Below are 26,370 nucleotides of genomic sequence, written 5' to 3'. Positions count from 1 at the left end.
TATTTCATACTTATACAGTCCTTGTCAATTTTAGACTATCAATCTTAAAATAAGGACTTTCGGATTAGAACTTCCAGTCACAGAACTGTCAATTTTTCCTCTGAAAATGAGAACACTTTTGAAATAGCTGTTTATCAATGAACAGTAGTTGGTGATGATAATTGAAAATTGATGCGTTTTTGAGCTGAATGAAGAGCTCTTGGTAGGAAACAAGTATTCTCAGGTGCATCTAATACTCTTCCATAAAATACCAACTACCCAAATTCATTTGCTAAATAGCTGCCCCAGCTCTATCCTGTGTATTCTATGCTCACAGGTAGGTATTAACCAATTAGCTAAAATAGAATCTGTATATCTAGAAGCGAGTTGTTCAGTTAAGAAAGAATGGATATTTGTGAAAATTTTTGGAACAATAAAATGCACTTTTTTAAAAGGGAGGAACATTTGTAAATGAAAGGCAGCAGCAAAGAATTAAGCAGAAGAAAGGAATTTAGAAATTGTGATACTGTGATTTATAATAGGAATATATATTTGGTCTTCATTGGTGAACTCCTCCCCCTGACCCCCGCCCAACACACGCGCAGTGGAATTGTGTGCACAACACCTAGGAATCAAATTATCAAATCATATTTCCTGAATGGACAAAGATTGTATGAGCCAGTAACACTCTGATGAAGTCTGAATCTTAATTGAAATAAGAGAAAATTTCTCTTATTAGATAAAGGTTTATAAGATTATCGTTATAGAAGGTAGTCATTGTTCCTGATGAATATGTACCAAAGGTTTCTCAACTCCAGAAATGTGCAATGATAGCTCAGCATTATCCTTGTCAATAGTTTTTGTCAACTCAATAGGTATAGAGATACAGATAAAGATAATTGAAGATAATTGAAAGAAACAGTGATTCAGATGCAAAACTATAAATAGCATATAATGCCTAAAATGTGTTAAGTACTATTCTAAGCACATTGCACATTTTAATCAGCCTTGTAGAGGCTGAAGGCAAGCAGACCCAAGATGGGTCATTTTGGCATGAACATTATTCCCAGCTGAAGGCAACGGAAATCCTGTGGGCTCAAGAGAAACTTTTGCCCCTCCCTTAACTACATAGAAAAATCTAAATTGGGGATCTTTCCCAGAATAAAGGTTATTAGCAGAGATAAATTTTATCTGAGTGATCCATCAGTATGGCAGGACAAACATCTAATTACCAAACATCTGCTCTTCTTATCGCCCTGTGAATTACATTCCTTTCCTCTGAAGTCCCCCTTCCTCTTAGTTCATCACGACATATATATCTCATTTTGCCAAACTGTCTTTGGAATTTCCATATATGTGTGGATTCCCTATATGTATGCTATTAAATTTGCTTTTCTCCTGTTAATCTCTCTCGTGTCAATTTGATTCTTAGTCCAGCCAGAAGAACCCTTGAAGAGGAAGGAATTCTTGCTTCCTGATAGCCTCGTTAAAAACCTTATGAGGTAGGTCCTATTATTACACTTATTTTATAGGTAGGAAAGTAGGACAAAATAAGGATGAATATATTGGCCAACAAACTGAGATAGTGAGTAAACATGAACTCTAGGTCTCTAACTCTTGAAGTTTGGGTATAATATGCCATTTTGTAAAATGGCATATTTTATATTCCCAAAAATATAGATCCATTGTAGAATCTATATAATCTAAAATTTTTGCTTGTCTTTTTCCTTGATAGTTTGAAAACCTCAAGCATCTCAAGCCAGTTTGAAAATTGTGTTCTGGAGGTAGGGATGGCAGGGGTTAAGGAGATGGTGGTAGGGAGAGCAGTTTGCTTCTGACACGGGTATTCTGCACTAGCTACAGGTTTCTTTTTCATCTCCTTGAGAAGAAATCTGTAGGGGATAACTGAGGACTGCTTATGCCTTTCATTGACCTTCCTTCAGCCTTTGATTCTGAAAACAAGAATCAATTATGGACTATGATATCTGATCTAAATAGAAAAGGGTAGTTATTTTTGATTGAGTACTTACACTATAACATTAACAAAAATGGACAACAGGGATACTCTCTTGAAAGATAAATAAATACTTTCCAGTGCAATTAAAAAAAGAACTTTGTGGAAATTAGACAACAGGATTGAGCAATGGAAACTTGATCAAGGCAAAGGGACCCACAGCGATGATCACCAGAATGAATACAGACAGGCCTGACAGGCAACTCACCTCAAGATATCCACCTAGGCCTAAACTGACCAATGGGCTACTTACAACTAGGCCCAGGTAACAAAAAAGGGAAAATTCCATACATCACTGTACCTCTTCACCTTCCCTCTTTAAAAACAGCTCCTACCCACTGCCGCATAGCAGGTAGCCTCTCCTTTGCTGTCTTGCCTACCACTCCCTTGGCCGGTATTCAATAAACGTCTATCTCCTTTGTTCTGGCTTAGCTGAATTCTTTTCACTGCCCCCCGCACCACTGGCTTCCAACCAATTGTTGCCCCACATTTGGGGACCCATCTGATCTGGAGAGACACCACATTTAGATACCACAAACTTGTTCTGGATGTTTTTTAAATTATAACATTTATGTCTTGCCACTGTTTTTAAATGAACTATATGCACACTTTAAACCACATTAATAATAATAAAATTAATATCTTCTTGTGTATAAGTAATATGAGAGTAGCTACAATAGAAAAATTGGATGTACAATAGAAAAATTGGCTGTACTGTATTATCCCTCCTGGAAAGAAATACCACAGATTCATTTTTCCAAAATCAAAATATGTCGGGAATCTACAGGGTACTGGTTGCAAAAAAAGGCATCAGGACCCACACCAGTATCCAATCAGTAGGTGGTATCACAAAAACAAAGCCACTCTTTTTTAATAAGTAGGAAAATCTTCCTAGAAGCTACCAAAAGAAATCTTACATCACATTGCCCAGTGGAATAGAATCACCTGTACATGTTTAGACCAATGATGACTTAGGGGTTAAGTGATTTAACTTCCTTAACATCAAGATATCTCCACCTGTTTTCTAAACAAAATAGCTTGAGGGCTTGCCAAAAATTTGTGAGGAGGATTTGGCTCTGGTTTTCCAGTTTGCTGACTCCTGGTCTAGTTCACATAATTAGAGAAAGGAAAGACTGGACAAAATACACAGAAATTTGGAGACAATGATTGACTATATGCTCCTCACTGCTTAAGAACAAACAGACAGGCTTTTTGTTTATATTTGGTAACTGATAACTTTTTAAAATAGTTCATTATGTAGGTCAAAGCTTTATATCATTAATATAATAATATTCTAGTTTGGCTTGATTTCTTTATTATTCAAAGACTATAGTCTTTCATGGAATTTTCTAGCACTTTAATATTTCAAGGAAGAAAATATTATTAGAAATTCCCAACATTAACTAACGTAGCATTAACCATGCTATATGACAAATATATGACAAATGAACACATCTAGGCATATAATTTGTAATCAGTTTATCCTTCAGGTTATATCCAGAAGTTATATTGCTCAAAGTTAACAACTGAAGAGGTGGACTTTATACATATTTCTTAAAATTTAATTTTCTTCTTGCTGATGTGGTAGTTTATTTGCATCTGATTATACATTTTTCCAATCTAAAAATTTTGATTTCACCCTCTCTATTCTAGACTTTCAAGGTCTTAATTAGTAATTTTTCTCTGGGGTAGAATGACCTTGTGAGGTTTAATTGCAGATTATCTTGACCCTGCCATAGGGGATTCTCTTTGACAAATTTGGGCAGAAGTGCGATCTTTTGTTATTAAGGCATGTGTGCCAATTAGTGCACTCAAAGTAGGGCCAGCCCCAAGTTTCAATCACTTTTAAAGCTTTGAGGGAAGAAAACTTCAAATCCTCTTTTGTTCAATATTTAGGAAGAGCTCACTTAGTTTAAATAAATAAAACAATGAAACAAATAAGGCTAACCTGATAAACTGATCCATATTTCTGGATACTCCTAATATTTGTTCTTAGATTAAGCCAGACAAGCTGAAAGCCCATCTATGCCTGTTCTCTAACTCTTATACCATTTCTTTGGACTTCTGTCATTAACCAATGTTGAGAAATCTCAGAAAAATTACATAAGTCATAAAATAGACTCCTATTAAACGGACTGCTTCATTTACAAGAAGGAAGCTTTTGCTTTCTTCTTGGATTGGTTTCTAGAATAACTGAGATCCAAATGCGGAACAAATTCTCTCTGGGACAAGGTAAGTTAAAAAACAAACACCAGGCCTTGGAGGAGCAATATGGCAGAGGAGTATGAGACCTAAATTTTGTCTGGTCTCAGGAATTCAGCTAGATAGGGATCAAATCATTCTGAACACCTACAAACTCAATAGGAGATCAAAGAAAAGAGTAGCAGCAACTCTCTGAACAGAAAAGCAACCACTTTCTGGAAGGTAGGACGTGTGGAGAAGTGAATCCGAGGCGATATATGGGAAGATAGATGGAGGGGAGAGGGAGCCTCTGTAGCCAATACTGGCAAGTGATAGAGCAGCGGAGCACAAAATCGGAACTTTTGAGAAGTCTGCTCCACTGAGGGACGTCACTCCGGTGGCTAAGCAGCGGGTGGAACCCTCCCTGGGACAGGGTGGTCTCAGGACCCTCAGGGTCACAGGAAGACCAGGGTGCCTGAGTGTGGCTGAGCTCCCAGGTATTGGAGTGGGGAAACCGGCTGCAAAGACAGAGCCAAGGAGTGGGCTTTCAGCTCGGGGTTGCCATAAACCATGATCCACAGCACAGTAGGGCCACTGCTCTTCCAGCAGGGACCCAGAAAGCGGCAGATCCAGGGAGATTCCCCTTCCTCCCCCAGGAGGAGCGGTGTGGGAGTGTACCGCAGGAATCTGCTGGGTTTGAGACTCCAAACAGGGTCATGTGCCAGAGATAGAAATGCTTGGTCATAAGCTGGGTGAGCATGGAGTGCGGCCAGAGACCAGGGAGACAGGAGTGATTGACTACTTTTCTCTGGGGGCTCACTGAGGAGTGGGGCCCCGAGTTCTCGGCTCCTCTGGGGCAGAGATTGGGAGACTACCTTCACTCTCGTCCTCCAAAGCTGTACGGAAAGCTTGCAGGGAACAAAAGCTAACGAGAGCAAACCCGAGCAGATTACTCAGCCAGGCCCCCTCAAGGGTGGGGCAATTCCGCCTCTGACAAAGACATTTGAGAACCACTGCAACAGGCCCCTCCCCCAGAAGATCAGCAAGAACAGCCAGCCAAGACCAAGTTTACCGATCAATGAGAACAATCAATGAGAACAGTAGAACTCCATCAGTAGGGAAATACAGCACATAGAATTCATGGCTTTTTTCCCCATGATTCTTTAGTCTTTCAAAGTTAATTTTTTTAATTTTCTTTTTTTTTACTTTTTCTAGTTTTTTTTATTTTTCCTTTTCCCTTTTTCAACCAACATCTTATCAATCCATTTTTTAAAAAATCTTTTTTATTTTTGATTTTTAGAGTCATATTCTATCCCTTCATTGTAGTTAACCCTATTTTTGGTATATATATATAAATTGTTCTCTCTTTAAATTTTGGGATACAGTTTCTTCTAACAGACCAAAATATACCCTAAATCTCTAGTGTATGGCTTTGTTCGAGTCTCCTGCCTGATCACATTCTCTCCCTTTTTTTTTTTTAAATTTCTCTTCTTTCTTTTTTCAACCAATTTCTTATCAATTCCTTTTATAAAATCTTTTATAATTTTCATCTTTACATTCATATGCTATCACTTCATCATATTTACCCTTATTTTTGTATATATATAAGTTTTTCTTTCCTTAAAATTTTGGGAGGCAGTTTCTTCTAACAGACCAAAATATGCCCAAAATCTAGTGCGTGGCACTGATCTATTCACCAGCCTGATCGTATTTGATCATATTTCTTTTTTCTTTCTTTCCCATTCTTTTCCCCTGGTTTCAGGTCTCTTCTAATTTGTTTAGTGTATGTTTTTCTGGGGACGTTGTTACCTGTTAGCATTTTGTTCTCTCATTAATCTGTTCTCCTCTGGACAAAATGACAAGATGGAAAAACTCACCTCAAAAAAAGAACAAGAGGCAGTACCAACTTCCAGGGACCTAATCAATACGGACATTAGTAAGATGTCGGAACTAGAGTTCAGAATGACGGTTATAAAGATACTAGCTGGGCTTGAAAATAGCATGGAAGATACTAGAGAAACCCTTTCTGGAGAAATAAAAGAACTAAAATCTAACCAAGTCAAAATCAAAAAGGCTATTAATGAGGTGCAATAAAAAATGGAGGTTCTAACTGCTAGGATAAATGAGGCAGAAGACAGAATCAGTGATATAGAAGACCAAATGATGGACGACAAAGAAGCTGAGAAAAGGAGAGATAAACAACTACTGGATCACAAGGGCAGAATTCGAGAGATAAGTGAATCCATAAGATGAAACAATATTTGAATAATTGGGATCCCAGAAGAAGAAGAAAGAGAGAGAAGGGCAGAAGGTATATTGGGGCAAATTATAGCAGAGAACTTCCCTAATTTGGGGAAGGAAACAGGCATCAAAATCCAGGAGGCACAGAGAACCCCTCTCAAAATCAATAAAAATAGGCCATTACCCTGACATCTAATAGTAAAATTTACAAGTCTCAGAGACAAAGAGAGAATCCTGAAAGCAGCTCGGGACAAGAGGTCTGTAACCTACAATGGTAGAAACATTAGATTGGCAACAGACCTATCCACAGAGACCTGGCAGGCCAGAAAGGACTGGCACGATATATTTAGAGCACTAAATGAGAAAAATATGCAGCCAAGAATACTATAACCAGCTAGGCTGTCACTGAAAATAGAAGGACAGATAAAAAGCTTCCAGGACAAATAAAAACTAAAAGAATTTGCAAACACGAAACCAGCCATACAAGAAATCTTGAAAGGGGTCCTCTAAGCAAAGAGAGAGCCTAAAAGTAACATAGACCAGAAAGGAACACAGACAATATACAGCAACAGTCACCTTACAGGCAATACAATGGCACTAAATTCATATCTTTCAATAGATACCCTGAATGTAATTGGGTTAATGCTCCAATCAAAAGACACAGCGTATCTGATTGGATAAATAAACAAGACCCATCGATATGCTGTCTGCAAGAGATTCATTTTAGACCCAAAGACACCTCCAGATTGAAACTGAGAGGGTGGAAAACAATTTACCATGCTAATGGACACCAAAAGAAAGCTGGGTTGGTAATCCTTAGATCAGACAAATTAGATTTTAAACCAAAGACTATAATAAGAGATGAGGAAGGACACTATATCCTACTTAAAGGGTCTATCCAACAAGAAAATCTAACAATTGTAAATATCTATGCCCCTAACATGGGAGCAGCCAATTATATAAGCCAGTTAATAACAAAATCAAAGAAACACATTGACAACAATACAATAATAGTAGGGGTCTTTAACACCCCCCTCACTGAAATGGACAGATCATCTGAGGAAAGATCAACAAGGAAATAAAGACTTTAAATGACACAGTGGACCAAATGGACTTCACAGATATATTCAGAACATTGCATCCCAAAGCAACAGAATACACATTCTTCTCTAGTGCCCATGGAACATTGTCTAGAATAGATCACATCCTAGGTCACAAATCAGGTCTCGACCAGTACCAAAAGATTGGGATCATTCCCTGCATATTTTCGGACCACAATCCTTTGAAACTAGAACCCAGTCACAAGAGGAAAGTCAGAAAGAACTCAAATACATGGAGGCTAAAGAGCATCCAAATGAATGGGTCAACCAGGAAATTAAAGAAGAATTTAAAAAATTCATGGAAACAAATGAAAATGAAAACACAACTGTTCAAAATCTGGGATGCAGCAAAGGCAGTCCTAAGAGGAAAGTATATAGCAATACAAGCCTTTCTCAAGAAACAAGAAAGGTCTCAAATACACAACCTAACCCTATACCTAAAGGACCTGGAGAAAGAACAGCAAATAAGGCCTAAACCCAGCCAGAGAAGAGAAATAATAAAGATTAGAGCAGAAATCAACAAAATAGAAACCAAAAGAACAGTAGAACAGATCAACGAAACTACGACCTGGTTCTCTGAAAGAATTAATAAGATTAATAAACCCCTGGCCAGACTTATCAAAAAGAAAAGTGAAATGACCCAAATAAATAAAATCATGAATGAAAGAGGAGAGATCACAACCAACACCAAAGAAATACAAACAATTATAAGAACATATTATGAGCAACTCTATGCCAGCAAATTAGATAATCTGGAAGAAATGGATGCATTCCTAGAGATGTATCAACGACCAAAACTGAACCAGGAAGAAATAGAAAACCTGAACAATCTATAACCACCAAGGAAATTGAAGCAGTAATCAAAACTCACCCAACAAACAAGAGCCCAGGGCCAGATGACTTCCCAGGGGAATTCTACCAAACATTTAAAGAAGAATTAATACCTATTCTTCTGAAACTGTTCCAAAAAATAGAAATGGAAGGAAAACTTCCAAACTCATTTTATGAGGGCACCATTACCTTGATCCCAAAATCAGACAAAGACCCCATCAAAAAGGAGAATTACAGGCCAATATCCCTGATGAACATGGATGCAAAAATTCTCACCAAAATACTAGCCAATAGGATCCAACAGTACATTAAAAGGATTATTCACCACGACCAAGTGGGATTTATTCCTGGGCTGCAAGTTTGGTTCAACATCTGCAAATCAATCAATGTGATACACTACATTAATAAAAGAAAGAACAAAAAACATATGATCCTCTCAATAGATGCAGAAAAAGCATTTGACAAAGTACAGCATCCTTTCTGGATCAAAACTCTTCAGAGTGTAGGGATAGAGGGTACATACCTCAATATCATAAAAGCCATCTATGAAAAACCCACAGTGAATATTGTTCTCAATGGGGAAAAACTGAGAGCTTTCCCCCTAAGGTCAGGAACACGGCAGGGATGTCCACTATCACCACTGCTATTCAACATAGTATTAGAAGTCCTAGCCACAGCAATCAGACCACAAAAAGAAATCAAAGGCATCCAAATCGGCAAAGAAGTCAAACTGTCACTCTTTGCAGATGATATGATACTTTATGTGGAAAACCCAAAAGACTCTACCCCAAAACTGCTAGAGATCATACAGGAATTCAGGAAAGTGGCAGGATATAAAATCAATGCACAGAAATCAGTGGCATCTCTATATACCAACAAGACAGAAGAAAGAGAAATTAGGGAGTCAATCCCATTTACAATTGCAACCAAAACCATAAGATACCTAGGAATAAATAACCAAAGAGGCAAAGTTAAAATACTCATGAAAGAAATTGAGGAAGACACAAAGAAATGGAAAAAGCATTCCATGCTCATGGATCGGAAGAACAAATATTGTGAAGATGTCAATGCTACCTAGAGCAATCTACACATTTAATGCAATTCCTATCAAAATACCATCAACTTTTTTCAAAGAAATAGAAAAATAATCCTAAAATTTGTATGGAACCAGAAAAGACCCCGAATAGCCAGAGGAATGTTGAAAAAGAAAAGCAAAGCTGGTGGCATCACAATTCCGGACTTCCAGCTCTATTACAAAGCTGTCATCATCAAGACAGTATGGTAGTGGCACTAAAACAGACACATAGATCAATGGAACAAAATAGAGAGCCCAGAAATGGACCCTCAACTCTATGGTCAACTAATCTTTGACAAAGCAGGAAAGAATGTCCAATGGAAAAAAGACAGTCTCTTCAACAAATGGTTTTGGGAAAATTGGACAGCCACATGCAGAAGAATGAAACTGGACCATTTCCTTACACCACACACAAAAATAGACTCCAGATGGTTGAAAGACCTCAATGTGAGACAAGAGTCCATCAAAATCCTAAAGGAGAACACAGGCAGCAACCTCTTCAACCTCAGCTGAAGCAACTTCTTCCTAGAAACATCACCAAAAGGCAAGGGAAGCAAGGGCAAAAATGAACTATTGGGACTTCATCAAGATAAAAAGCTTTTGCACAGGACAGGAAACAGTCAACAAAACCAAAAGACAACCAACAGAGTGGGAGAAGACATTTGCAAATGACATACCAGATAAAGGGCTAGTATCCAAAATCTATAAAGAACTTATCAAACTCCACACCCAAAGAACTAATGAATCAATCAAGAAATGGGCAGAAGACATGAACAGACATTTTTCCAAAGAAGACATCCAAATATCCAACAGACACATGAAAAAGTGTTCAACATCGCTCAGCATCAGGGAAATCCAAATCAAACCCTCAATAAGATACCACCTCACACCAGTAAGAATGGCTAAAATTAACAAGTCAGGAAATGACAGATTTTGGCAGGGATGCAGAGAAAGTGGAACCCTCCTACACTGTTGGGAATGCAAGCTGGTGCAGCCACTCTGGAAAACAGTATGGAGGTTCCTCAAAATTTGAAAATAGAGTTACTGTACAGCCCAGCAATTGCACTACTGTGTATTTACCCCAAGGATACAAATGTAGTGATCTAAAGAGTTACGTGCACCTCAATGTTTATAGCAGCAATGTCCACAATAGCCAAACTATGGAAAGAGCCAAGATGTCTATCAATAGATGAATGGATAAAGAAGATTTGGTATATATATATATATATATATATATATATATATATATATACAATGGAATAGTATGCAGCCATCAAAAGGAACGTAATGTTGTCACTTGCAACGACATGGATGGAACTAGAGGGTATTATGCTCAGCGAGATAAGTCAGTCAGAGAAAGACATGTATTATATGATCTCATTGATATGAGGAATTCTTAATCTCAGGAAACAAACTGAGGGTTGCTGGAGTGGTGGGGGTGGGGAGGGATGGTGTGGCTGGGTGATAGACATTGGGGAGGGTATGTGCTATGGTGAGTGCTGTGAATTGTGTATGACTGTTGACTCACAGACCTGTACCTCTGAAATAAATAATACATTATATGTTAAAAAAAAAAATGAAGATAGTAGGAAGGGAAAAATGAAGGGGGGGAATTGGAAGGGGAGAGAACCATGAGAGACTATGGACTCTGAGAAACAAACTGAGGGTTCTAGATGGGAGGGGGTGGGGGGATGAGTTAGCCTGGTGGTGGGTATTTAAGAGGGCACATATTGAATGGAGCACTGGGTGTTATATGCAAACAATGAATCATGGAACACTACAGCAAAAACTAATGATGTAATGTATGATGATTAACATAACATAATAAAGTAAAATTAAAAAAAACAAACAAACACCATATATGTGGTTTGTTAGTGTTACAGAATCTAAACACATGCATTTTGTGTACTAATGTTACTCTGAATTCATCTTAACTCTCATATTATCATTTTACCTTTGCTCTGATATTTCATCTACTAATCTTGCTAAAACTATTAACTTCTTTTGCTGTATATATTTTATTTTATTTTTTTCAAGATTATTTATTTGAGAGAGAGAGAGAGCGTGAGCAGAGGGAGAGGGAGAAGCAGTTTCCCTGCTGAGCAAGGAGCCAATGCTAGGTGGGGCTCTATCCCAGGACCCAGAGATCATGACCTGAGCTGAAGGGAGATGCTTAACCGACTGAGCCACCCAGATGCCCCTGTATATATTTTAAATATTATCTTAATTCTGTTTTTATTTTGCAAACAGAGCAGGTTACATATAAGAAAACAATTATAAAATAATGGATATATCAGATAGAAGGCAGAATGGCAATTCTATTTTTAAAGTTGATGGATACTGTAAACTTTCAGATATGCAAAATAAGTCAGTTACTTTAGAGACAAGACAACTGATCATTTACATACTTGCTGGAAGCCTAGAGAAAACCTATCAAAGCTCTGTCCTGACAAATCCTAGAGTGCTTCTCACTCTGGGCATAAAGTAAAGCTCTCCTTTCCAAGTCTGTATATTTTAAATATGACCAAGAATTGTTTTTAGTATACATGAAAAATAAATCCCTAATCTAGATTTCACTGCTTACTTTATTGTATCACTTTATTCACTACCAAAAAAGACCCACAAGAAACAAAAACACACCCAAATTTCATATGCTTTACTACCCAAATATAACACTAGAGCAATTTTCCAAATCCAATTAAAGATTTTACTGTAGTGAAACCAACATTCATATTGGAAGATTAGACAAACATCTGCTTAGTAAACTAACCATGTTATAACAGGCATTTACTGTTGATAGTTACATTTTATGGGGTATAATTTGACATCTGAATCTGTATAATTCTCTAGTAGAGAAATTTATCTTATACATGAGAGGTTTTAGGACAGTTGACTAATCCCAAGCCACTGTGATATCAGCCAGTATGTATAAAAGAGCTTAAAAAACAAAGTCCAAAGACTTGTGTCCAAATCTAGACTTTATGCATAGTAAGTATATTGGCTCATACTAGCCATTTAACTACCAACATCCATGTCTTGCCTCATCTGTAATATATGGGAGAATAATAATTGCTGCTTTGCAGTATGCTCTTAGGGTGGAATAGTGCAGAAGCAACATTAAAAGATTTCACTGCTATGAATTATTTCATTTGATCAATTTAGTATTATCTTTTGAGTCAGGCAACGCTTTGTTCTGGAATGAATACTTAACATCGTAGGTGAGATATCAATCCCTCTGCTATTTCTTGCTCCTGGTCATTGATCAAGTTACTCAATCTTTCTAAGACTCTATTTCTTCATCTCTGAAGTGAAGATAGTCTCTACTTCATGGGGTTGCAGTCATGATTAAATAAGATCAAATGTGTAAGGCATCTCCTGGAAGATGCCAGCTAAATAGCAAATCTTTTTTTCTCTTTTTTCAATGGGTTGATTGTAATGGTTGAGATGCTCAGTCATTGACTCTCAGTTTATTCCTTCATTTCAGTACGAAACAGAAATATCTATCTCAATAACCAACATTCATTATAGCAAACAGCATTGTATCCATTTGAAAGTAATCTCAGAACTTCAAACAATGTGCTTTGAAGAGCATCAATATTTGCTTACTTTTCCTTTAAGAATTAATTAAAAGCAAATGTCAGATTTTTATCAGAAAATTACATCAAAGTGACTTCTCTGGCTCATTTTAACTGTGTGACAATAACACTTTGATTTTAAAAAAAAAAAAAAAGGAGCACCTGAGTGTCTCAGTGGGTTAAGGGTCCGACTCCTGATTTTGGCTGTGGTCACCATCTCAGGGTCCTGGGATCTAGCTCTGAGTCAGGCTCTGCCCTCAGAGGGGAGTCTGCTTCAGGATTTCTCTTCCTTTCCCTCTGCCCCTCCCCTGCTTGTGCTCACTCTCTCCCCCCCCCCAAAAAAAAAAACCAAACAAACAAACAAAAAATCCATGCTTTAAATGCAAATGTAATAAAGAAACCAAGAATTTAGGTAAGTTAAAGATTACCTGTTTCAAAATGCCTGCTGCCATTTCATGGCTACAGTCAAAGATTACATGGAACTCCTTGCCTCTTTTCATTTCCTTTAGTAAGGGTTTTGCATCCTTTGTATCAGCAGGTAGTTGACGGATTTTAAGCCTAAGATTATACCTTGATGGAGCTTTGATGAGCTCCTGCAATCGAATGAGACCTATAATGAAAAAAGGGGAGAAAAAGAATATTAGAGAAAAAACAGAGTAGGTCATAGAATCATAGAACATATTCACCTCAACACCTGATTTTCTTGACCATGTATATGTGCATTTCATGGTATGACCACTGAAATTCCTACTTCCTAACTCCATATCCCCAGTTATTTTTGTTAAAATGATCATTTCTCAAAATTCTTTAAGAAATTCTTTTACAAATTATGGAAGACATACATGATTGTAAATTGATGTGAATAATTTAAATAAATAAAAGGATATAGAGCAAAATAATCTCCCTCTGTACCCCAATTCTGCTCCCAAAGCGTTGTCACAGTTAATAGCTTACAAATATTATTCCTCCATACATTTTCTATGCATTTCCACATATATACATAGAGCTTTGTTTTGTTTTGTATTTTACAAGAATAGTGGCTTGTGACAATGTCTTAAAAGTTGTTGTATGTCAGTAACTATTGTTCTAGTTCATCCATTTCACACTGTATTTTATAGCAGACGTAATTTATGTTATTATTCTCTGGTGTTAGAAACTCTGGTTACTTTTTTGTTTTTGGTTACAAGTAATGGGCTAGTAATTTGGTATATACGTAAGAGTAAGGTAACTTTCTTTAATAAAATAGACTCTAAGTAGTAGCCTGAACCATAATTAAATTAAAGAAATAAAACTTTTTTGTACTATTTGCAAGATATAACATTAACTTCAGAAATAAATATAACCACACACATTATTAGTAAAGCAAATATTTTCCTAGAGAAGTAGCTCCCAAGTATGTGTTTCAAAAATTATATCAAATTAGTAGATACATGTTTAATATAGAACTGTAAGATATTTTTATTTATTTATTTATTTTTAATTTTTTTTTAAAGATTTTATTTATTTATTTGAGACAGAGAGAATCAGAGACAGAGAGCACAAGAGGGAGGAGGGTCAGAGGGAGAAGCAGACTCCCTGCCGAGCAGGGAGCTCGATGCGGGACTCGATCCCGGGACTCCAGGATCATGACCTGAGCTGAAGGCAGTCGCTCAACCAACTGAGCCACCCAGGCGCCCACTGTAAGATATTTTTAATTAACAGAGACAAATCATCAGATTTATTCTTTTATACAAACTTCAAGTAATGAAACCCCTTCAAGAACTCATATAAAAGACCCAATATATAAAAAATGTGATAAGAAAAAAAGGATCATCTAATTCTATCCTAGCTTGGATCAAATTAAGCAATTTCCTTGTCTCCTCCTCCTCCTCTTCTTTCTTATTTACCCTTTATCCCATCTCATCTCTGTATTTCTCTCAATTTCTGTCTTCCCTGAAGAACTACCTTCATAAATATTAGTAGAACAAATAATAATAAAGGAATATATTTGTGAATAACTAATCTGGAGCTTTCTCTTTGTGAGTTTGTGTGTGTGTGTGCGTGTGTGTGTGCATTACTTTATGGAAACGAATAACAGGAATAAAAATATATCTTATTATGAGTAAAAAAACTGTATATTAAAATAACATATGATCCAGAGAGTAAAATCTAATTCTAGGACTTTTTTTCATTCATTTTTTAAATAAATAGACCTTCATACATATAATGGTACACTTCAATATGTTTCAACATAGTTAATAAAATTAACATGACTAGTTTTCAGTATTTGCATCCTCAAATGAGACATACAGTTTAAAAAATATGTAAATTCACAAATATACCTAGTATCTTTTGCTTTTAAAATATTGTTTCATAAAATTTATTTATTTTATAATTTTGCCATTTAAAATTCTATAAATAATATTACATAAATTACACAGTATACTACAATTGTCTCATTTTGTTTTATAAATTTAAATATTTACTAACTATAGTAAAATTAATATTACATAATTAACTGATATTAAAGGTACCCATTAAACATAATACAATTCAGTCTAGAGAATTAACATGTATATAATGAGTACAGATGTTAACAAGCTAAACAAACATAAAAACAAATATTTGAATTTGTAATACCTGTAGTAGTTTAACACTGGACTTAGAAAATCCTCCAAAACATGTAAAGAAGTCTATATATTTATTTGCACATGGGAATGCATTGTTTAACTACTTTTTATAAATAAACTAGAATATAATTGCAGGAAGGCAATGGCTCCCAAACTTTGGAAGGTATGACAGTAATCTATGAAGCTGGTTACAATCTAAATAGCTGAATCAGACTCTGCAGAGGATTACAGTCTTCCCAGATGATTTTCCTGGTCATCAAAAAATGAGGCCAATTTCCAAAGATAAGTATGGTTTCAGCTAAGTGTCATATGGGAGTCACTTTTGAACCACTTTGGCATACCGATATTATAAGATAAGAACTATATTAGCTAGTAGCATAAGACAATAAAATAATTCAAAGAATGAATTCCAACTTCATTAGGAAACATGAATCAGAAAACTGTAAATACAGCTGACTGTAGGAAAAAGAGAAAGAAAAGAAGACACCATTCATTTACTCCCACATCAAACAAATGTTTATTAAATTCTTACTATGGGTCAAGCAGTGTTCTAGATATTGGCAATACAATGAAAAGTAAAATGGACAAATTTCCTGCCCATACCATGTTAAAAATATGTGGGGGAGGGCAGGTAAAGGCTATTAAGCAGGCAATTATAAATGAAAAATGGCAAATAATATTTTGGTGGGGAAAATGCAATTACTGATGAAGAATACAGCAGAATCATTGAACTTGGAATGAGAATGCTCACGAAAATTACCTCAAAGGAAGTGACATTCAGTTAATACCTGAATAAAAGGAGTAAGAGTGGAAGGAATAGATAGGAAAAAAAAAAAAAGTTTTTTATACTGGTAGGGAGGTGAGAGACCGTGGGCAAAGAATCTTAAGAAACAAGGAAGAAGTGGTGACCAGTGTAATTTCAGAGGGCATGGGTTCCTTAAGAAGCCCATGTAAATTATTTCAGAGTTAAGGTCTTAAAGGTAGTGGAAAATGCCCACTTGGAATCCACATTTCAAAAGAATCACTCAGATGCCCGACTTGGTTAAGTGTCCGACTCTTGGTTTCAGCTCAGGTCATGATCTCAGGTCATGTTGGGCTCCACAATGGGCGTGAAGCCTGCTTAGGATTTTCCTTCTCCCTCTCCCTCTAACCCCTCCCCTCTCACTCTCCCCTCGCTCTCTAAAAAAGAAAAGAACGAAAGGAAAGGAAAGAAAAGAAAAGAAAAGAAAAGAAAAGAAAAGAAAAGAAAAGAAAAGAAAAGAAAAAAGAAAAGAAAAGAAAAGAAAAAAAAGAAAAGGAATCACTCACATTTTCAATATGGAGGACAGATCAGAAGAGCTAAAACTGGAGGAAGAAAGAGTTGGAAGGCAGTTATAATAAAGCAGGTTAGGAAAGGCCAAGATGTGTGTGCAAGGCAAGATGGTAGGGAGAGATAGAAGTGGATGGACCAGAGAGAGATTTTTGAGAAAGTACTGACAGTACTTGGTGAGGGAGAGGGCTGAGTCAGGGAAGTGTCCCAGGTTTCTGGTTTAGGCGGCTAGGGAGAGACAGTGCTTCCACTGAGCATGAGATCATAGGAGGATCAGGTCAGCTGAGGGTTCAAAGTGAGAGGAGTGATCAGCCATGTCAAGGGTTGCTAGTTAACAAAGAAATAATGGTAAACACTTTAAAATGTGTTTATTAAATTTAACTACAAAATCATTGATGACCTAGGTAAGGACAGTTCTACTAGGGTGGTTTGGGTAGATTGTTGTGCCATTACTAGGAGAAGGAGGGAGGTGGAGGTAGATTATTGTGCCATTAATAGGAGTAGGAGGGAGGTAAAAAATAGACCCCTTCAAAACCATCTCCATGTATTTCCATAATGTAACTTAGTGCCCATCCTAATCAGATAGTGAAGAAACAGATAGGAAAATCCCGCTTCCTCCCATTAAATCAAATATTAAAGAAAACCTATGAAAATATCTTACAAATGCTTTTAGAGATCTTCAATTATTATTAAAAATGTAAGATGATATAAAACCCAAAATGTCTAAGAATTACCAAATTGGATTATCTTTAAACTTTTCCTAGCTCTGAATTTCTATTATTCTCATAAAATTATTTATATAGATGCAGAATGTTCTAATACTAACCTCTGCCAAATAAAGGCTTACTTATCTCAGAAGATTTTATACAAGTTAAATATAAATTTTGGGGATTTAGTTTGTCATTGTAGAAATAGCTTGAGTGTTGGTTTGAATCTCAGTTCAAAAACATATGATCTGCATGACTTTGTGTAAGACATTATATCTCTCTCTGCTTTGCCTTCCTCTTCTCTATAATAAGGTAAAACCATATATGTATTAATATATAAAACACCAAAAAAGGAACTGTCACATATCAGACTCTCAAAAAGTGGCAGTTGTCAATGTTTTTGTTATTTTTGCTAAGATTAGGAAAAATATATTTTTTTAAAAAGTGCTGGTTATTAAATCTGTCCTTGGAAGTTATTTTGACACTAATTTAGACTGAAAACTTAATAACATCAAAATTTTAATCGAAATTTTAAGAGATTAACTCATTACCAAAGAAAAAGGAGCTACATAGTTAGAGATTAGTCCAACAGTTTTGAACTGAAAAATCCCAAATGATTCAAAAAAATAGAAATTTTCAAAGCATAAAATCCACATATAGTAATTGCAGAGTCCACCCTAACTATAAATACTGCCAAGTATTTCCAAGTCTCTTAAGAGCTTATGTGGATGGTCCATTGAGCCATCAGGTACAATAAATGTTTACTTATTCTCTTCACACACATATATCCCTGTTGGCATTAATGTAACAGATTTCAGTTTGCCAGATTCCCTGAGGAGTAATATTGAAGAGCTAAAATAGAAAAAAAAAAAAAAAAGAAAACAACTGCTGCTGGTAGGAACTGCCATCTCCTACTTAAGAATTAGAGTAAAATGTTGCTTTTATTCATTCATTCAACATGTATTTACTGCATGTCTACTATGTGCAAGACATCATTTCATGGATAAATATAGTGATTGGAATCATAGCATTTATTCAGTCTTGAACTGCATGAGATATAGTTTGACTTTGGCACTTTTTTTTTTTTTAAGATTTTATTTATTTATTTGTCAGAGAGAGAGAGAGCACAAGCAGGCAGAGGAAGAAGATGCTCGGGGCTGAGCAGAGGGTGAAGATGCTTGGGGCTGAGCAAGGAGCCCAATGCAGGACTCAGTCCCAGGACCCTGGGATCATGACCTGAGCCAAAAGCAGACACTTAACCAAATGAGCCACCCAGGCGTCCTGACACTTTAATTTTTAATACAAAAGTTATTTCTGTAATGCTTCTCACCTTCAGTTTTTGGAATAAAATTAGTTCAGCTTTCCAATCAGAGGAAAGAAATCCAGAGAGCTTTTGAATACTGAAAGTAGAAACATGATTTGTAAATTTTGCTTTTCACCATCTCCTGCACCAGGTGCTTAGACTTCTCTCTTGGCTTCCAAGTCTTCGTTGCTCTGTCCTGCGATATTGTTTCTCTTTTAACCATATTTTCACTCTAGATCCTTTGCCTTCCCCATTATCTGGCAATTACATACAAATCTCTGAGTTTTGTTATTTAAAACAACTATTTATAGTAAGAGAGAGTTGACAAAAAGGAAGATGGACTCAAAATATTCAAAGAATGCATGTTTACCCACTTTATTTAATGAGTTATTTGATGGCATCCTTGCAATTTAATGTATGTGGATGGGGATTTTATCCAAAGGGAAATGGGCTTAAACAGCAGGAATGTCTAATTACAATACTGGGTATGTATTTTCCTCTGTAGATCTCTAGCGATCTTCCTACCTCCCCCAGTATTCCTCTGAAAATTATCATGTTCTAAAAAATTCCTATCTCAGAAAAGATTACCCTAATCAAATTCATCATATATACTTAAATATGCATGCTTTGTAAAATATAATAGGAAAAAAGTAAGCTTCTTAAAATAATTGAGATGATTTACATGTGGTCATTTCCTATGATTCCTTGGTCAAAATAGAGAAATAAAAAGACCCATCTATGAGATGAAATAAAAGAGTGAAATTTATTTTGTTGAAAATGTGGTTAATACAAATAATTTCCAAACAACAATTTTCAGAAATGTAGTATACTTTAACAAATTTGGTACCCGATTAATTTATTTAATGGAAGAGTAGAATTATAACTCCTTAAAACAATCTTTTAGTTAAAATGCCCCCTCTTTCCCTAATGTAATTAGTTGATGTAATGATAATAAAAGAGAAACAATCTGCACAGATGGGTTCCTGAGAATCTTCTAACGAAAAAGAGCACCACATTGCAATTATCCCTTTATTTTGGTAGATGAGTAACATTCTATTCCCTCTAATTTCTTCACTGAGAGTGCATGTTTTTTAACCTTTTTCTGCTTTCAGATATTGTACAGTAGCTGAAATCAAGGTTTATCGTCAGCTTACAGCAGGACAGAGACCTGCTCTTTTCAGAAGGTGCCATCAATTCAGCAAATAAGGAGAATCCAGAAGGAGCCATTTATGCACACTCCAGCTGGCACTTTCTTCTAAAGAGATCAATCACACCCCCCTCTCTGCAGGCCCAGCTTCCCCCAGCCCCAGGAAGGGAGTCCCAAGGTTCCTCCTATATCCAGGTATCCACTTCAGTAGCTACACAAACTAGAGTCTTGCCACCTGGCTCACTCATCAGGGCTATTTATCATTTTAGTGAATGGGGTCCTTGTGCAGGCCAGACCTCTCCCCTACCCTCCAAATGCATTGTATAATAAACTATACAAAAATGACTCATCCACAGTCAGTGTTTCATCATCAACCCTACCCCCTTTTCTTTCAGTTGAGAAAAGAGAATTCATTGAGAGACTGAACATCTCAAGGAATTATTTTTATTGGAATGCTTTATTTGTGCCACAGAGTGTTTTAGACTTTTTATTTTTCTTTTTTAAAGTAGGCTCCATGTGTAGCATGGAACCCAATGTGGGGCTTGAATTCATGACCCTGAGATCAAGACCTGAGCTAAGATCAAGAGTCAGATGCTTAACCAACTGAGCCACCCAGGCACCCCTGTGCTATAGAGTGTTTTAAAGAAAACTGAATAAAATATCTACACCAGGATTTTGTAGTCTATCCTAATGCATTAAATACCGACAAGGGAGCTAATCGTATTAAGAAAATCAAAAGTGGCTTAGACAAGAGAAGATTTCCATTGAAAAAAATTCTGTCTCCAAATTTTTGTCTGCCCTCCTCCCTTTGGGGATGAGATAGATTTGTTCATTAGTACAGGGAAAATAGAAAATAAAGAAAATTGGAGTCTAGAATAAAAAGGGAGAAGAGGAAGGGAAAATGAGAAGAAACTTCCAAAGTGGTTTTCATCTTCTTAGAAGAGGGAGAGAAAGTTATGTGGAGTAAAATTGGAGGGCTGGTCTCCTGGGAAAATCTTCAGATTTTAACAATAACCTGACAGAGAGGGAATGCCTTCTCTCTTTTTGAAATTTGCTGTATATTTAAAGTAGGATAGAGCCTAATATATTCAAAACTCAAAACATGTAAAACACTTTAGCATTATATATTAGAAACCAAGCCACAAATGAGTTTTAATTTACATGCCAAGGTGAATTGACTATGTGTGGCTCCCTAGAGCACTGTGTAAAAAAAATTTTTGAGACTAGTTCTGTGTTCAGGGGCATGTTTCAATAAGGGATTTGAACCTGAGGTATGGGGTAGGCATAGTGGCATCATGTATTGGTCATCCTTATATTAAAATCTCCTCCTTACTTATTAGTGTCATCAAATTCTATCCATGATATTGTTTTATTGATGGCAAAGCCTTTCTATGCTTCAGAATGGAAAATATTATAGTGCAGACCATACATTTTAGGCACCATGCTCTTTATGTGAAGGCAAGACCCATGGTTCAACATTGAACCATGATGCATTCAAATAAGTAGAATCCAAACAGGAATTCTGACTCTTACAGTCTCCTAAAAACATTAAAAATGTGTATAAATTGTCTGAAGCAAACTCATTAAAATTCTATATTGTTTTTTTTCCTCAAACTCCTCAAATTCTGAACACTTGCATTGACACATAATGCACATATGTGTGTACATTTGTGCACACACACAGGCTCACTTGCATACACACACACACACACACACACACACCCCTCCTCTGTCTCTATTTCCCTGGGAAATTTTATTTATGTCTGCCCTGACTTCTCCCCACAGGATAATCTGGCCATGGTGTTTCTGTTCTTTCTGTTCTGTTTCCATTTCTAAAGTCCATACCACACATGTTCACAATATTGATCTAGAAAGGCAGAAGCCTCCTAGGAAGGCCTAAGTGGGGAAGGCATAAACTAGCGGTACCTGAATAACCTTTAGCAGGTTAGTCATGGAGAAAGGCTGAGACCTTTCAAACATATTTGCAACCTATTCATAAGTCAGTCTTATACGTTGCATCATGATGCCAAATTTCTGAACCATATTGTAGCATGGCAGTCTGCATCGATCCCACCTCATTAACTTTCTACTGAATGGCTACATACAATATTTAAATTTTCCAGATTTTAGTTTTCTCACCTGTAAAAATGTGATCACAATAATTATTACAATACAGAAAAAATCAAATGAGCTAGTGCATATGAGTCAGTTAGTACTGTGCCTGGCACAGATTCACCCTCCTTACTGGTTTCTGGTAATTAGTTCTCCCCGGAACTCAAAAATCACTGTTGTGTGTATATGTGTGTGCGTGTGTGTGTGTGTGTGTGTGTGTGTGTGTGTGTGTGTCAGGAGGCTCTGTTTTCTCTCCAAACTCTGCCTGGTCTCTATCAAAATCTCTTCATTTAAGCATCTAAGTAAATCCTGCTTCCTGCTAGGAACTCCTTCTACATGCCATTAACTCCCAAATTTGTATCTCTTGCCAGATACTTCCCTGAACTCGAGTCCTAAATTCATTTTCCTATTTGACAATTGTGTAGTAAAAAATTAATCTTGTCAAAGAGAGGTCTGGCCTTTGCTATTGGCTCCTGGGAGGTAATCTCTAAGCCCTTGGAATGTCCTGTCTGATCAGAGTGTCTTTATCTGGGAGCCTTGGGCCACACAGGATAGACTAACAATGTGATTTACCGTAGGGGTTTTGAGTCATGAAGGAGCAGCTCAGCCTCTGGAGGGGCTAGAAACTACAGGTGGGCCAAGTGCCTAGTTAGCCAGGCTTACGTGATCAACCCCAATAAAAACTCTGGACACCCCAATGCTCACATGAGCTTTCGTAGTTGGCATTAATAGTGTCACTCACTGTTGCCTGGGAAAGTTAGCAATGTCCACAAGTTGAGTTGTTGGGAGAAGACAACTGGAACCTCTGAGTGTGGACCTCTTCTGGACTCTGCTCCATGCTTTTTCTCTTGGTTGATCTTAATCTGTATCCTTTTGTTATAAATTATAACAGTGAGTATAATAGTTTTCAGTCATTCTGTGAGCTATTCTAGTGAATTATCAAACTTGAGGGTGATATTGGGGATGTTTGAAATTGCAATCAGTCAGAAATTAGGGTGGTTTTGGGGACTCCTGAATAATGCAACATCTCTACTTTGATGTATAGTAAATACTACACAGCATTCCAAAATTGGCTCTTCACATCCCCAGCCTCCAAAACTGCTCCCCACTCAGTCTTCCCCACATAGTATAATGGCAACTCTTATAATTCCAGTTACTCAGGCCAAAAACCTTGGTGTCACCTTTGATCAGCTCTTGCTAGCATACCTTACATCCAGACTATTAGAAAATCCTTTTCTACCAACTCTTACTGCTTCTAACACACTGGATTGAGTTTTACGATCTCGCAAATGGATTATTGTAAAAGCCTCCTAACTAGCATTGCCCTTACACATTTTTATGTCCATGTATATCTAGTAGCAATTCATAACCCGTTAGGCTTATTTCATAAGTCTGGTGAGTGCAGTGATTGGGAGCTTTTAAAATAGTAAGCTGGGGATGAAGATGGCAGGAAGACACAGAAGAGTTTAAGTACAGGCCTGGATACAATAAGAGCGGTTAGGTGGAACTATGCTTAGTGACCACTGAAATATGGAGTCCTGAGGCTCAACTCAATTGCAAAGAACTGAGTCAATTCACAACAAATTCTAAAGCATGAGATATATTATGAGAGTGGCTTATGGTTCTCTAGGACAAGTGGAGGGAGATATTGTGCTTCCAGACAACTAGTCCATCTAAACTTATTCCAATAACAATACAGAGAGCACAATGCCATCCTGCTGGATAGGGTCTCAGAGAGCTCTTGAGTTCAGAATGGGGGAAGCAACAGGGATAATGGGGACAAAGTAGAGAATACCAGAACTCCTTCCATGTGCTTGAAGCTGGGTTCAAGCTGCAAGACTAGCTCCACACCATCTCACAACAGCCTGCCTCACAAATGGACTGAACTGGGGTGTTCCATGGAGTGTGTTTATGATCCCTGGAAGGCAGAGGATGCCAACCTGATTACTACTCCTGAAGTCAATACTAAAATATGTTGTCCCCGTTTCTTCCCTCACTGTTATGAAAAAATAGTAATTATGTCATTATTAGAAAGCAAACAGTGCTTTTGACCATGCCAAGGCTGAAACTCTTTGGCTGCTATAGCCTCAGGGTCTAAGTTCAATATGTGCTAAGGTCAATTTTCTATTTAGAATGCTCCATTTGTGAGGAGCCAATAGAATAAATGTTGTATTTGTATCCTGCTTGCTGTTATTACAACCTGTTCGCATCTGATTCATGAGAGGATAAGCACGTTAGTGACTGGTTTCCAGCCGAGGTAACTTAAGGGCTGTGCATTTGAGGGGTGCCACAGTCACGGTCGAGCGGCTTGTTCTAGGCTGACCCAGCCCCAGGTCCACCCTATCATCTAATTTCTCTTTGTCCTCTTCATAGAGCTGCTGAATGTGGGCCTATGCCTGGTGTAATGAGAGAGGGCAAGTAAACAGCAGGACAGTTTAATAAGGCAGTTGTATTTGCCAGAACTCTTTTGGTAATACGTGCAGACCTTATTCACACTGCGCTGAACAAAAATGGAACTCACTGCCTCCTATAAACTCCAGGCATGGCTGGAGACAACAATTCTTTCTCTGTTGCTGTTCTCTCTTCCTCTGTGTTGCCTTTGCTACCCCTCAACATTTTCCCATTTGATGGCACAGATGACCAACAGACTCCCACTCTAACAACAGAGATTTTTGTCTCAAATTCTGTCAAAATCCTAAGAAGGACTGCATCTGGCCCAGATTGGGATTATGTGGTGGGAGTAGAAGGGCTGAAGTTAGATGCCTTAGTGGGTTGTGTGACATGAAAGTGAGGCTTGCCTGAACCATAGAGACTCAAAAGATCCCCTCAAAGAGATTCTGGACAAACACGTAAATGCCACCCAGAAATGCATCACAACAATGTTTTAGAAACTCTCTACAAAGAAAGTACTTCAACTTGTGACCAGAGTTTGGTTATATTTTGATTTAATGGTTGTTTTCCATTAATGTTACTTTATTATATTTCATCAGACTGGGGCCCTTTCAAGAGTCTAAGAGATAGAGATATTAAGTACATAGTAATTAGACCAGGACAGCAAGCACAACTCAGGAACATTCTAGGCAAACCAGTAGTTCTCTATGGTCCTCCCACTTCACCGCATTCTTTGTCCTTCATCATAGTCACTTCATCACCTGCTGTCTTGGCATTGTTACTGACCCATCCTGAGTGGGACTGCCCCACCCCATTGTTCAATTCTGATGGTCACGCTGCAGGCTCTTTGTCTCAAGACAGTCCTGCTCGGGTGCACACCTGTCTTTCTATCACTCTACCCGCCCTCTCAGCTTGCAATAACCCAACTTCCACCCTCCAGACAGGGGCTGATTAGCCAGCCTGCTGTCATTTAATCCCCACTTATGTCCAGGTCAGTGCAGTTATGAAGCCACAAATGATCCTTCCCAGCTCTTATTTTGGCTCTGTCCCAGGAGGCTGCTGTTACTGGGTTTATCCTGCCACTTCATACATCAAATATGATTTAAAATTGATGCTGATGAAACAGCGTGAGAAGTTTTTTTTTTTTAAAGATTTTATTTATTTATTTGAGAGAGAGAGAATGAGAGAGAGTAAGCACATGAGAGGGGGGAGGGTCAGAGGGAGAAGCAGACTCCCTGACGAGCAGGGAGCCCGATGCGGGACTCGATCCCGGGACTCCAGGATCATGACCTGAGCCGAAGGCAGTTGCTTAACCAACTGAGCCACCCAGACGCCCCAGCGTGAGAAGTTTTATGTGGTGGGCCCATGACTAACAATAAAGGCCAGAACTACTACGTGCTGGTGGGATTGCTGAGTAAAACGTGACCCTTAAGGAGCTCAGATTTTATTTCATATTTTTGTTCCAGAAAAGAATACTATTAACCCCAATGCCTTCAGCAATTATGCTCATTCAGCATATATGAATGGTTGAAAGATGTGAATATATCAGAATTATGTGGCAGCACATAACATGTGCTTTGAATTGGAAATGCAGAAGTAAAATATGAAACATAAACAGTAGATGTTTGCCATCTATGAGATTACAGCATAGTGGGGAGATAGGTATGCAAATCATTTTCTACAATGAATTCTATGTAATAGTGTGAGTGTCTCTAAAGTGCAGTGGAAGTGGTAGGGATAGAATGCCTAAGGAGGGGTAACCATTTGGTACATGGAAAAAGATGGATGATCTTGGA

The 26,370-nt window shown here is 37.4% G+C and overlaps 1 protein-coding gene across 1 annotated transcript in view; it reads right to left on the bottom strand.

Moving 5' to 3' along the window:
- Positions 1–26,370, bottom strand: part of GRIK2 (glutamate ionotropic receptor kainate type subunit 2) — a 668,139-nt gene that overhangs the window by 369,638 nt on the left and 272,131 nt on the right. The window contains exon 5 of the mRNA XM_034991619.1: positions 13,425–13,606. Coding sequence (XP_034847510.1) covers positions 13,425–13,606 — 182 coding nt within the window. The remainder of the gene's footprint in view (positions 1–13,424; positions 13,607–26,370) is intronic.

This window comes from Mirounga leonina, unplaced genomic scaffold (assembly GCF_011800145.1).
Source record: "Mirounga leonina isolate KUSES-001 unplaced genomic scaffold, KU_Mleo_1.0 Mir_53, whole genome shotgun sequence".
NCBI classification, from domain to species: Eukaryota; Metazoa; Chordata; class Mammalia; order Carnivora; family Phocidae; genus Mirounga; species Mirounga leonina.
This window is presented reverse-complemented; position numbering and strand designations above follow the sequence as displayed.